Source organism: Myotis brandtii, unplaced genomic scaffold (genome assembly GCF_000412655.1).
Source record: "Myotis brandtii unplaced genomic scaffold, ASM41265v1 scaffold71, whole genome shotgun sequence".
Classification (NCBI taxonomy): domain Eukaryota; kingdom Metazoa; phylum Chordata; class Mammalia; order Chiroptera; family Vespertilionidae; genus Myotis; species Myotis brandtii.
In genome coordinates, this window is record NW_005370787.1 from 1,876,627 (window position 1) to 1,890,637 (window position 14,011).

A 14,011-nucleotide genomic window follows, 5' to 3' on the forward strand; every position below is an offset into this window, starting at 1 on the left:
GCTCGAATGAATTTTATTATTTCTTCAAGGTTCTTCACATACGTACACCTTAAGAGATATCAAGTAGGCGTAACATGTTCTCAAAAAATTAGGGTTGGCACACAGAAGAATTTTGAGTCAGAGATTTTGCTGGTTTTGGCATGCACTCACAAAAAGGTTGCCCACCCCTGGGCTAGAGTGATGCGGGTGTGCGAGGTTACACAGGGTGTCAGCGAGGTCTTCTTGCAGGAGGTGAATTTTCAGTGGAGATGTGAGCGATGGGTCCTCTGAGGAGCCAGAGGAAGAGTATTCCTGGAGGATGACATGGCAAATGCAAAGATTGCAAGGCAGGAATGTGACTGGCCGGCCTGTTCCAGGACCGGCAGGAAGGCCATTGCGGCCAGGGAAGAAAGAGAAAAGAATGAAGATGGGATGGGAGAAGTAGGTATGGGCCAGACTCTAGTGGGCCTATCACCCATGGTGAGGAGCCTGGGTTTTTTCTTAGGTGCGATGGGCGTCCTGGGTTGGCCTGCAAGGCAGGAATGTGGCCGGCCGGCCTGTTCCAGGACCGGCAGGAAGGCCACTGCGGCCAGGGAAGAAAGAGAAAAGAATGAAGATGTGATGGGAGAAGTAGGTATGGGCCAGGCTCTAGTGGGCCTATCACCCATGGTGAGGAGCCGGGTTTTTTCTTAGGTGCGATGGGCGTCCTGGGTTGGCTAGAACAGGGGGTGCAGTGATCTGATGTCGCCAATGGAGAGATCACTCTGACTGCTGTTCATGGCTGTGGGTGCTGGCTGTTACCAGTGGAACGGCTCAGCAGTTAAGGCGACAGTTGGTCCTGGGGAGGGGGGTGGGGGAATATCAACAGACGAGAGAGCTCGGGCTTGGGGCCTGTGTCCCAGGCCCCCCTGCCTCAGGAGCCCAGGACAGAAGGGGGCACTGCCAGCAGCTTGTGTCCCTCAGGTCAGGGGGAGATCACCCACCCTGTGGACAGACAGCACCCTTGTCCCCAGGGGCCACAGTGGCAAGACTGTTGCTCCTCCCCCAACACATACACTCAAGGCCAAGGCAGGTCCTGATCACTTAAGTCTCCCTAAGCTGGGTTAGAGGATGGAGGCACACACAGTGGGGCGCACACAGTTACCCACGGAAGACCGCTAATGCCTCTTCCTGCAGCGACCTCTGCCCACTGCCCGCTGCCAACTGCCCACTGCCCACCCGCGAGATGAGAACCTTAGCGTCTGTTTCTGGTACTTGCTGTGGCCGAGGCTGACATTTATTTATCTTACAAAGTGACCTTCCCCATAGCCTAGTACCAATGCATAGTTATTACAATACTAGAGGCCCGGTACATGAAATTCGCGCATGGGTAGGGTCCCTAGGCCTGGCTGGCAATCAGGGCCAATCTGTGGGGCGACTGGTGGGGCAATTGGGCGGCACCTGCTGGCACCCACCTTGGCCAGCCTGGCACTGCCCGCTCACTGGCCCCGCCCCTGCCGCCACTGTCGGTCACCTCCCTCTGGGGCCTGTCGGCTGGGTGCAGCTCCTGCATTGAGCGTCTGCCCCCTGGTGGTCAGTGTGTGTCATAGTGACCGGTTGTTCCGTTGACTTGCTTATTAGGCTTTTATTATTATATAGGATTACTATTATATAGGATTACTGGCTATATTCCCTATGAGGCACTTTACATCCCCTTGACTAACTTTATAACTGGCACTTTCTTACTTAACAAATTAAACTCGTAAGTCAAGGCCCCACTGCAGTGTATAGGATTACTGACTATATTCCCTATGAGGCACTTTATATCCCCTTGACTAACTTTATAACTGGCACTTTCTTACTTCTTAATCCCTTCACCTTCTTAACCCATCTACCCAACCTCTCTCCCATGTGGCAATCATCCATTAGTTCTCTGTATCTATGAGTTTGTTTTTGTTCTGTTTGTCCATTTATTTTGTGTTTTAGATTCCACATATAAGTGAATTATGTCACTTAGCATAATACCCTCTAGGTCCATCCATGTTGTCACAAATGGCAAGATTAGAGAGGTGGGAAATGTTTCCTCCTTGTGATGACAGTTTTACTTTTTCAGTTCTAATATTTATGAATTTTATGTTCATTCCTTAACTCACTGCTGTGGCTAAAGCTACCAGGACAATGTTGAATAGAAGTCATGAAATAAGACTTTCTTTTTTCTTTTTTTAAAATATGTTGTTACTGATTTCAGAGAGGAAGGGAGAGCTTCCAATATTTATGAATTTTAAGGCGTTGGTGGTATAGTGGTGAGCATAGCTGACTTCCAATATTTATGAATTTTATGTTCACTCCTTAACTTACTGCTGTGGCTAAAGCTACCAGGACAATGTTGAAGTCATGAAATGAGACTTTCTTTTTTCTTTTTAAAAAATATATTGTTATTGATTTCAGAGAGGAAGGGAGAGGGAAAGAGATAGAAATATCCATGATGACAGAGAATCGTTGATTGGCTGCCTCCTGCATGCCCCACACTGGGGTTTGAGCCTGCAACCCAGACTCAGAGGTCGACACTCAACCACTGAGCCATGCCAGCCGGGCGAGATGAGACTTTCTTATCCTCATAGGGTCAGATCTTTTCAATATTTTTGCATTAAAAGTGATGTTAACAGCAATTTGCAGGGTACATATTTGTTATGAGATTGAAAATGTTTCCTTTAATTCCTAATTTGCTGAGAGTTTTTACTTTTTTAAATCAGTGTTGAATTTGCACAAATATTTTTTCTACATCTCTTTAGATAATCATATGATTATTCCCCGTTACTCTTTCAATGTGGTGAAATATACTGATTCTCATTAGCAGGTTAGGTTAACCTTATATTCTTGGAATGAACTCCGAGGGTCAGATCTTTTCAATATTTTTCCATCAAGAGTGATGTTAACAGCAATTTTCAGGGTACATATTTGTTACTAGATTGAAAATGTTTCTTTTAATTCCTAGTTTGCTGAGAGTTTTTACTTTTTTTAAATCGGTGTTGAATTTTCACAAATATTTTTTCTACATCTCTTTAAATAATCATATGATTATTCCCCTTTACTCTTTCAATGTGGTGAGATATACTGATTCTCATTAGCAGGGCAGGTTAGGTTAACCTTATATTCTTGGAATGAACTCCTATTTGGTCATGAAGTAGCATATTTTATTGTGTACCACTGTGTTCAGTATAATATTTTATAAAGAATTTTTGTATCTGTTCTTCATGAAAGATATTGGTACATAATTTGCTTTCCTTGAAACATTTACTCAGCCCGTGGTATCAGAGTTATGCTGGCCTTCTAAACAGAGATGGGAAATGTTTCCTCCTTTTGATGATCAGTTTTAAATATCAACTTGCTAGGCTACATTCCCCAGTTACTCAGTGAAAAAGTAATCTAGCTCTAGCTGGTTTGGCTCAGTGGATAGAGTGTTAGCCTGTGGACTGAAGGGTCCCGGGTTCGATTCCAGTCAGGGGCACATGCCCAGGTTGCAGGCTCGATACCCAGTAGGGGGTGTGCAGGAGGCAGCTGATCAATGATTCTCTCATCATTGATGTTTCTATCTCTCTCTCCTCCCTTCCTCTCTGAATTCAATAAAAATATATTTTTAAAAAAGTAATCTAGGTGTTGCTGTGTGGGTATTTTGTAAATATGATTAAAGTCCATGATCAGTTGATTATCTGGGTGGGCCTGACTTTCTCTGAAGAAAAAGAAATGAATCTTGTGAATAATAGTGTCAGCTCCTGCCCAAGGGTTCCAGCCTGCATACTCTTTCCAGCCTGCCCTGTAGATTTCCGACTTGCCTAGTCAAGTTCAGTTGTGAAGTATTATCCCTTTTTATTGTTAGATTCAGTTTATTGGCATATCATTTAGTGTTCCTAAGACAGATTTGTAAATTTGCTTTCTTCTAATATCTTTGTCTGGTTGTTATATATCATGATAATTTTGGGGTTAAGTTCTCTGGAAGAATTTGCTAAGTAAATTTGCTACAATTTACTTGCCAAGCCATTTTGGCCTCTAAGTCTTTTCTGTGAGAAGCTTTTAAATTATGGTTTCAGACTCTTACATTGGTATGGAATTATTCAGATATTCTGTTTTTCTTTTGTCATTCTTGGTATGTAATTATTCAAGAAATTTGACTTTGCATTAAAAATGTTAAGTTTATCAGCACATTGTTTATTGTATTCTCTTTTTAATGGGCATGATATCTCTTGTTTTCTCCCCTTGTAGTTCATGATAATGGTAATTTCCCTTCTTTTTTTCTCAGTTAGTCTTGTTAGGAGTTTATTCATTGACTTTCTCAAAGAAACATGCTTCAGAATTTGTTGATTTTTTTTCTGGAAGTTAGTTTCTGTTTCATAAATCTACTTTTCTCTGGTTTCAATTCTGCTACATACTAGTTCTTTAATATTCTCTTCATTTTCTGACTTAGAGATGGAATTTTAGACTTTTAGTCTTTTTTTTTTTGTAAGACCTTTTTTAAAGCAGCTTAGGTTGACAGCAAAATTAAGGAAGATTTCCCATGTATTACCAGCAGCCTTTCTTTAAAGAAAAAAAAGTTTAAAGCTATAAATTTACCTCTAATCACAGCTTTAATTGCAGCCCTCAAATTTTAATATTAGTAGATTTCATTTTCTGGCAAAATACTTTGAAGCAGGTGTTATGTCAAAGGTTATTACTGAATTTCTAAGTATTTAATGACTTTCTAGTTATCTTTTTGTTGATGACTTGTTAAATCCACTGAGGTCAAAATATATTCTGCACAATTTTTGTCTCTTGAAGTTTATTGATACTTGCTTTTATTATATAGTACATATGCAGTTGAAAAGAATGTATTCAGTTATTGGCTGCAGTATTGTATATTTTTAAATTATGTCGAGTTTGTTAATTATGTTTTTCAATCTTTTATATATCTACTAGAGGCCTGGTGCACGAATTCGTGCATGGGTGGGGCTCCTCTAGGTGGCCTGCAGGGATTGCGTGTAAACCAGTCCAACGCCACTTGCAGCTCCTACCTGCCACTCCTGCTCATCCCGGCCCCACTGCACCTGCCATGGGCTTGCACCCAATCAGTCCTGATTGGGAGAGGCTCGCACTGCCACAGCAGTGCTCGCCAGCCGTGAGCCTGCACCTGGTACTGTCCTGAGGGGAGTGGCCTGTAGGATTGGGCTGAAACTGGCTCTCCGACATCCCCAAGGGGTCCCAGATTGCGAGAGGGTGCAGGCCAGGCCGAGGGACCCCACCGGTGCACGATTGGGCTGGGGAGGGACCATGGGAGAGCTCCACAGCGTGTCGGCCCATCTCGCTCAGTCTTGATCAGCTGGACCCCAGCAGCAAGCTAACCTTCCGGTCGGAGCGTCTGCCCCATGGTGGTCAGTGCACATCATAGCGAGTGGTTGTGTGGCCTTAGCATATCATTCGCATATTACGCTTTGATTGGTTGTACAATCGACTGGTCACTGGATGGCCGGGCACTTAGCATATTAGGCTTTTATTATATACGCATATTACGCTTTGATTGGTTGTACAATCGACCGGTCACCGGACGGCCAGGCACTTAGCATATTAGGCTTTTATTATATAGGACTAGAGGCCCAGTGCACAACATTCATGCACTCAGGGTGCGGGGAGGGGTCCCCTCAGCCCAGCCTGTGCCCTTTAGCAGTCCAGGAGCCCTCGGGGGATGTCTGACTGATGGCTCCTGCCACCACTGCTGCGTCAGCCATCAGCCCGGCTTGTGGCTGAGCAGCTCTCCCCCTGGGGGCGTGCACTGACCACCAGGGGGCAGCTCCTGCGTTGAGTGTCTGCTCCCTGGTTGTCAGTGCACATCATAGCAACCAGTCATTTCCCCATTCAGTCAATTTGCATATTACCCTTTTATTATATAGGATTGATATTTATCTGATTGTTCAATCAGTTATTGAGATAAAAGGGTTAAAAACACCCACTAGGAGTATGGATTTGTCTATTTCTCCGGAGTTCTGTCAGATTTTGCTTTATACGTTTTGTCATTATGTTGTTATGCTTATATAAATGTAGATTTTTAAAAATATCTTCTGTATAAATTGAATCTTTATTTTTATGAAATGTTTTTCTTTACTTCTATGAATCCTTACTAACTTAAATCTTCTATGTTTATAGTGGTATAGATAGACACTCCAGATTTCTTTTATGGTTAGTGTTTTCATTGGGTACCTTTTTCTAACCTTTTACTTCCACCTTTATTTGCCCTTATTTCTAAGGGGTGCCTTTTGAAAGTAGCATATAGATGGACTCCATCATTGAATTTCTTAATGAGCTCTAACACTGAGGTAAGGCAGAAAGGAAGCTATTGATCAATAAGATGATGATCACAAAGAAAGGAAGAAGTGCATTACATTTCCCTAATATTATCTATTGTGTGGTTCAGAAGTTGTAAGCTGTACCCCACCATTCCACTATGCAGTGGAGTTAGCTAGGACTCAGGATGAAGAACTAATGGAAAGCTACATGAGCCCCAGAGCTGGTGTGGCTATGAAAAGATCCCAGGCCAAATGGGGGAGGAAAGGGATAATGGACACATCCAAAAGAAGGGACAAGTGTGGAAAGTTTAATCTTAGAGTTTGCATAGACCTCTTCCTACACTGACTTGGACGAAGTAAAAAGAAACAGGTGGTCAAGGAAAGATCTGGGAACCAGGCTTGATCTCTGAACTCCCTAAGACATGCAAGGAGCCATATCAACACATAACTTACACCTGACTTAATACTAACCCTAGTATTAATAGTATTTATATTAAGGTTTAGTAGCTTACATTTAAGACTCTTCCACATTTTTCTCTTTGCTTCTATTTACCTATAATTGAAGTATAATGAGTATTATTTGATTGGAATTACATTTTACTTCTTAATACTTGTAGAATTTCGTATAGCCTGTTCAAAATTGTACTGCCTCCACAAGAATCTTGTACTAGCCAGCAGCACAATCTGTGTGATAGCCATTTTATGGAACGGTTATTTTTTATCTTATATGTTTCCAAAATAAATAGATAGAAGAATCTCTCCTACACCCACATCAGTAAACAGCTTACTGATCAAAAAACTAGGCATCATTTCTTTCTCCAAATCAGAAGAAAATCTTGCCATGTTTTCTTGCCAAGAAGTGAATCTTGCTTTGTTTATTGCATTTAAGCCATATCTTTTGTGAGATCACCAATAGTTTAAGGCAATCTGGATGATTTGCCCTTATCACAACTTGGAACAGAATTCTTTGGAGTCTGACTGACAGTAGATTTAAAAGCTTTGAAATTCCTTTGAGGTGTTAGCAATCTTAATGATCCTGGTTTTATTTTTTTAATGCTGTAAGCAAATAATAAAAGTACTGTCTACTGATTAAGTGGCCTTATGATTAAATACATATTTCACTTAGTATTTAATGTAAGTATGCGAGCGAGGAAGAGTTCAAATAGTAATGGAGTGAGCCAAAAGTATGGATGACATATTTATTTGCATAGAATAAGAATACATTTTTTACTGCTGTTTATAGAAAACATGTTCTTTGGCACAAGCTTCACAAAGGCGAGCAGGAACAGAATTCCATGGAATTAAGTTGAAAGTAAATCGTGGGTAGATACCTAGGAATTCTTACAGGACTGTAAGCAGTTTGGTAGTTAGATGCCAAACAGGCAAACAGGTCCTTGTGTTTAAAATTGTGCTTGTGAAGGGACCATGTTAAAATCTATGTATTAGAATGCAATGTTAATTCTAGAGGAAGAGACTTCCTAAGAAATGTAAATGTTTTTACCACCATCTAAATGCAGATATTGAACATGTGAAATAGTCTCATTTTTTGTCCTTGGGTTTTATGTATTTATTAAAATTAAATTTGGTTCTTCTCTTCCCCCGCTCCCCCCCCCCCCCAAGTCATTGTGCTTTCTGGGCTTCGAATTGATCTATCTCATGAAACTGTTGGGTGTGTGTTTTAATTTAAACAATAATTCTTAAATAAACACCTGTTAGTGTGTTCTGTTAGCAAGCATTTTAAAGATCTTTTAATGATCAGTTCTGCTCTGTGAACCGAACACGCCATTATTTCCTAATTAGCTGGGAATCTAGAACTGGTTACCTCATGGGAAAGACCAACGAAACTAGAAAATGCAGGTAGGGAAGGGAAAGTAATATAAAATAGGATTATATCTCGATATTAATTTTTTCAAATAAGAATCTGATATGTATATGGGATACAATATTATGTAGAATTTTAAAGAACAGGCACTGGTGAAAAATGACTGAATTATCTGACTTTGGGAAAATTACTAAACCTTTCTGAGTGTCAGTTTCCTGCTTTGTAAATGGAGACGATAATCCCTTCTACTAAGAGTTGATGTGAGAATAAAATTAAGTAATGAATGTGAAATACTTAAGAGGTTGGACACATGGCAAGCTTCATGAAATATGTATCCATTATTAGTATTTGGGTGGGTGGGATAACCAACATTTCATTGCTTGCCAATTAGATCTAGGGAATTGTGGGATTTCTTCAGTATTATGAGGAAATTTGCCATTAGGCATCAGCAAAGTGTTTGACTGGGCAGGTTTTTAAAACCATTAAATTTTTTCATAAGCACTTTTCCCTTGTTTGCTTTTGTGCACCTTATTAATATTCATTTGGATGCCAGTGTAGTTTGCGCGGAACAGCTGCCCACAGCTGCAGCAGGCTTCCCGAGAATGAGAGGTACCTGTCAGGCGTCTTCATAGGCGCTGCTGGCAGGGTCCTCTACCTTAGTCACCCTGGCGTCCAACTCAAGATGCTTGCTTAGTAAGAAGGCCGACCTGGATGGGGCAGACACAGTTGACTTTCCTGGGATACTGTGGTTCACAAATTCTATCTAGCTTTTGTGTTTCCCTTGGAAACGACACCAGTTCACGATGCACAAAGTAGAAAAATGTCAAATTGGTCTTCTCTTTTGGAAATTTAGAATAACCCGGTAAGCAGGCATTTGGTTCGGTTTTGATTCAGAGACCCCCACCTTTTTCCTTACGTCTCCTTGAATGCTCAGCAACTTCAGAGCAAGTATGTCTTCACTAGGAAGAAGCAAGGCTTTCTCCTTAGAGGAAAAAGGACGTGGAATGCAAACAATAACAATTAAAAAAAAATGTTGAGTTGCCTTCAGGTTCCTGAGGTTATCAATGCTTGGAAGGCCTAGATTTTTTTGGGGGGGCGGTGGGCGGTGGGCAAGGAGGAATATGTAGAGGTCAGAAATTGTAGTAGACATGAGGTTTATTGTCCATCTTATTTCAGAGGTGCATATTCCAATAAAATAGACCCTGGATACAACAGCCAGAGAAAAGCCACAGCCTCTCCCCACTTTCCCTTTGACAACTAATGATGGCAAGCCTGGTGACTTCACTTAAGATCAGACATAGATGCCAGCTGGGAGGACCCTCCCCCATGAGTGTGAAGGACAAGGTGGGCTTCTTCATGGGTGTAGCAGGGTGGGACGCATTGGTTAATCCAGTAGCTGTAAGACATTGTTCAGTTGTGAGTATAACAGGAAAGAAGCCAGGCAGCCCTATTTTTTTCCATTCATTATTGGAATTTGTTCCTGCAGAATTCCATTCCTCTTGACTCTGGGTTTTGTGATGATAACCACAGTAGAGACTGGAGAAGCAGTAAAAGCACAGGGGTCTGCATCAAGACAATGCAGTTTGATTCACAAGGGCTCCCGGCCACAGTTTCAGCCCTCGTAGTTTCCTCCATCCTCCATCCTCCTCCTGTCTGCAGCTCTGGATATGGATCCCCAAAGTCCAGTGTGCTCCTGGCTTTCTCCACGATACCTCGTAACTTCCAGGAGAACCTGGGACAGCCACTTAACCTCCGAGCTTCATGGCTCCTTATCTGTCAATGGAAATGACAGTTCTTTCTTTCCTCATTCACAAGCTGGTTGTGAGGACCTCTGTGAAAAGTGATTTGGAAGAGCTGTGAAATGATAACCTGAGTCTGCGTAGATGTCACCCTGCTAATCCATCCCTCACGGATTGCTGTCCTGGGCGGGGGTGGTGGACACGGCCTTGGGCTGGCAGATAGAGGGTGCAGTGCTGGTGCTGAGACGACACAGGAGGACCGTGTTAACTTTTGCTGCTGGGCTCCTTCTTGGTCAGAAGTTGCATCAACTGTGATTACTACCTGCAGATTCTTCATGCCACTCTCTGTTTGTTAAGCCCGCCTGTGAAGTTTGGTCACAAGTCTCTTCTTAGAACCCTCTAAACAGGGTCCAGTATTCCTCCTCGTGTTTCTGTAGCACCCTATGCTTTGCAGTCTGGGTCAAGTTGCTTTTCCTCTCCCTGTGCCTCAGTGTCTCCATCTGTAAAATGGGATAATATTATTAACTCAATAGGGCTATTGTGAGAATTAAGTGGGTTCATGCACATGAAGTATTTAACGTGTAGCCAGATACACAGACAGCATGCAGGAAGTGTTAAATGCAGGTAGAACATGAAAGCACAACCCCACTTCCAAAGGTAAACATTTTCCTCCTTTTCTGAGTACTGAATTTGCACCTATCCACTTCTTTTTTTTTTTAATTGTCTAAAGTTTTACATATGTCTCTATTCACTTCTTTATCTCTGAGTATTGCTCAGTCTTCTGATTCTTCATCTGTAATAACTACTTGCTCATTTCCTGGGTGATATCTACTGACTCATGATAGTTTGGGATTCAAGTCTTACCCCCTCTGAGTCTCAAATTTTCTCATCAGCTAAATAAGGGAAATAGCAATGCCTACCGCATGGAGCTACCGAGAGCATCAAAAGAGCTCATGCCCAGAGTTCTTATCTTCGGGTTTGGCATATAGTAAGCATTCGATAAGTAGCAGCAGGATCACACCTATGTGTTTGTTCTTTCGTTGGATGGGAAGACATTTCCTGCCATTACAACACGTCTTTGGAAGTGAGGAATTTAATCCTAACAAAGCAACTCATTAAATCTATTTTTGCAAAGAATTCTTGGTAAGGGAGGTGAAAGGGTTCCCGGACCCATTTCCAATGTGTGTGAGTGGAGGCTTCCCCACACCAACAAGCAATTCTTGGATGCCAGCATGATGTCCGAGCATTCGACTCAATTCTGACACCATCTGCCCAGGATGGAATCTGATTCCACAGGTAAAGGGCTCTGTCCCACCAGACCGCCCTTCACTTCAGACTCACTTGCAAGCCTGTCTTGTTACCTGTGCTTCTGAATGACTGGCTGCAAATCAGAGGTTTCCATGAGCCCCTCCTGAGGCTCCATTAATTTGCTAGAATGGCTCATAAAACTAGAGAAACCCGTTTACTCGCTAGATTACGGATTTATTGTAAACAATACTAAGGATATGGATCCAACAGCCAGCGAAGAGAGACAAGGGCAAGGTCCTGAATGAAGCTCAAGGAGATTCTGTCCTGTCCTTGTGCAGCTTGGGGCTCATCATGGTGGAAAGCATTCTGGTTTTCCAACTTGGAAGCTCTCCGAGAAAAGGGCAAGCAACTGTCTGCTGGGGTTTTATGGAGGCTTCATTATGTGGTCATGATTGACTAAGTCAATTGGCCATTGATTCAGTCTCAAGCCCCTCTCTTCTTGCAGGACAATCAGGGGGTAGGACTGAAAGTTTTAATCCTCTAACCATAGATTGGCTCCATTGGCAACCAGTTCTGTTCTTAGGTGTGTTCCTCAGGTTACTTCATTAACATAAAAGATACCTTGATCGCTTGGGAGCTCTGTGCGGGAAATGGGGGCAAAGACCAAATCACTAATTCTTATTATAAATCACAATCTCACAGGAGACCTCTGCATCTGTTTTCACTGTTTCAGACGTTTCTGCAAGTGATTGGTGTGGTCGGCGTGGCGGTGGCGGTTATACCTTGGATTGCAATACCCTTGGTTCCCCTTGGCATCATTTTCATTGTTCTTCGGAGATATTTCTTAGAAACGTCCAGAGATGTCAAACGCCTGGAATCTACAAGTGAGTACAAAGGCTCTCAGGTCGGGATGGCAGCAATGCAATCTGGCTTCCGTTCATGCCCTCATTAAGGAGACCCCTGAAATTCTCATAACGTTAACATGAACTGTGTATTAAAACCTCCTTTAGTCAGTGTGGCCTTTAACACAGATAGATCAGTGCCATGCTAGATGCAGCCTTCAGCTTCGCATAAGGCAAGAATGGATGTAAGATTCCATGGGAATGTGAGCACTGAAGACAGACAGTTCCATCCTGGTCATGACATACTTCCTAATCCAGAGCAGAAGGCAATACATGTTTCTTAGGTATAAAGTATCTCATCATGTTTTAACTAGTAGAGAAATAAAACAGATTCTCTCCCCCTCCCCCTGAATTTCTAGAAATGACAAAGGAAAGGCAAAGATTGCAGTGGTTCTCAACCTTCCTAATGCCTCGACCCTTTAATACAGTTCCTCATGTTGTGGTGACCCCCAACCATAAAATTATTTTCGTTGCTACTTCATAACTGTAATTTTGCTACTGTTATGAATCGTAATGTAAATATCTGATATGCTATATGTGTTTTCCGATGGTCGAGACCCACAGGTTGAGAACCGCTGGATTAGAGGAAGAAAAGGAGGTGTCAGGAAATGCACTCATGTCAGAAGTGATACATTTGAAAAATATATTACTCTCACATACTCAAAACATTTCAAATAAGTTGTGGTGGTTAAATGTTTTGAAAAGATAAGCACTGCTATTTTCAGTGTTGCTCTTTATTGTCACCAGTAGTCCCACACTGTTTGAGGGCTGCCCACCCCCACCCCGTTGGGCTGTCCGTATAAATGGATACTGAAAATAATCCCCTTGGGAGGACACAGGAGAGGTATCAGTTTAGTCTGTTACTCTATTCAGCTTCCTAGGGTTAGAATAGTGGGGAAAGCATTTTATGATTAACCATTGTGTTCTACAGGTAATCACAGAGGATGTACCGATTCAGAGCTTATCTCATTAACGCACAAACATTTTATTATTAAAACAACAAAATTATAAGGAGAATAGATACTAATATGTTTTTTAAATCTATAAGGATGATAGCCAAAACATAAAGAAGGAAGATAAAAATTATAAGACTAACATATGTATTTTTTAAATCTATAAGGATGATAGCCAAAACATAAAGAAGAAAGATAATTGTATCAGAAACCTCAACTGAGGATAGTTACTGCAAAATAACACCAGCTTAGCTTTCTGGAAGCCAGGCTAAGGAGAGAAATGTTGATTCCCACGGTTCTCCGTATCTACCAAGTGGAAAAATACAAGTTCATTAGGATAAAGGAGTTTTTGTTGTGGCAAATGTGTGTTTCTTTTTAAATAATAAACCCTAGAAGGGCATTTGTCCTAAGTATTTGCATAAAGACTAGCGGGTGACAGTTTCATAAAAGCTATAGCCAACTTTTCAGTCATCAAGAAAACCAGCTAAACTACTGTTGAGGGTTGGTTTTCTTAGATCTTTTAATGGGGTGGCGGAGCAGTGTCATCAAGGTTTTGATAACATTCTGTTGATGTGATTTGTTATGATGACAGGACTTGGAGAAGGCGGGACAAGTGATAAGCCCCAACCATTTTTTTGTGTAGACAACAAGGCTTCAGTCATTTACTATTGGAGGCCACTCTTTCCTCCACACCCCACAGATAACCAAATGTGGTAGCCAGTTGATTAGACCTGGTGATCTGTACCATAAATAACAATTCCACTGTTGCCTCTAAGCCAGCGGTTCTCAACCTGTGGGTCGAGACCCCTTTGTGAGTCGAACGACCCTTTCACAAGGGTTGCCTAAGACCATCAGAAAACACATATAATTACATATTGTTTTTTATAATTAATCACTATGCTTTAATTATGTTCAATTTGTAACAATGAAAATACATCCTGCATATCAGATATTTACATTACGATTCATAACAGTAGCAAAATTACAGTTATGAAGTAGCAACAAAAATAATTTTATGGTTGGGGGTCACCACAAAATGAGGAACTGTATTAAAGGGTCGAGGCATTAGGAAGGTTGA

The 14,011-nt window shown here is 41.8% G+C and overlaps 1 protein-coding gene across 1 annotated transcript in view; it reads left to right on the plus strand.

Moving 5' to 3' along the window:
• ABCC4 (ATP-binding cassette, sub-family C (CFTR/MRP), member 4) overlaps nt 1–14,011 on the plus strand; it is a 202,891-nt gene that overhangs the window by 137,910 nt on the left and 50,970 nt on the right. The window contains exon 21 of the mRNA XM_005882401.1: nt 11,812–11,962. Coding sequence (XP_005882463.1) covers nt 11,812–11,962 — 151 coding nt within the window. The remainder of the gene's footprint in view (nt 1–11,811; nt 11,963–14,011) is intronic.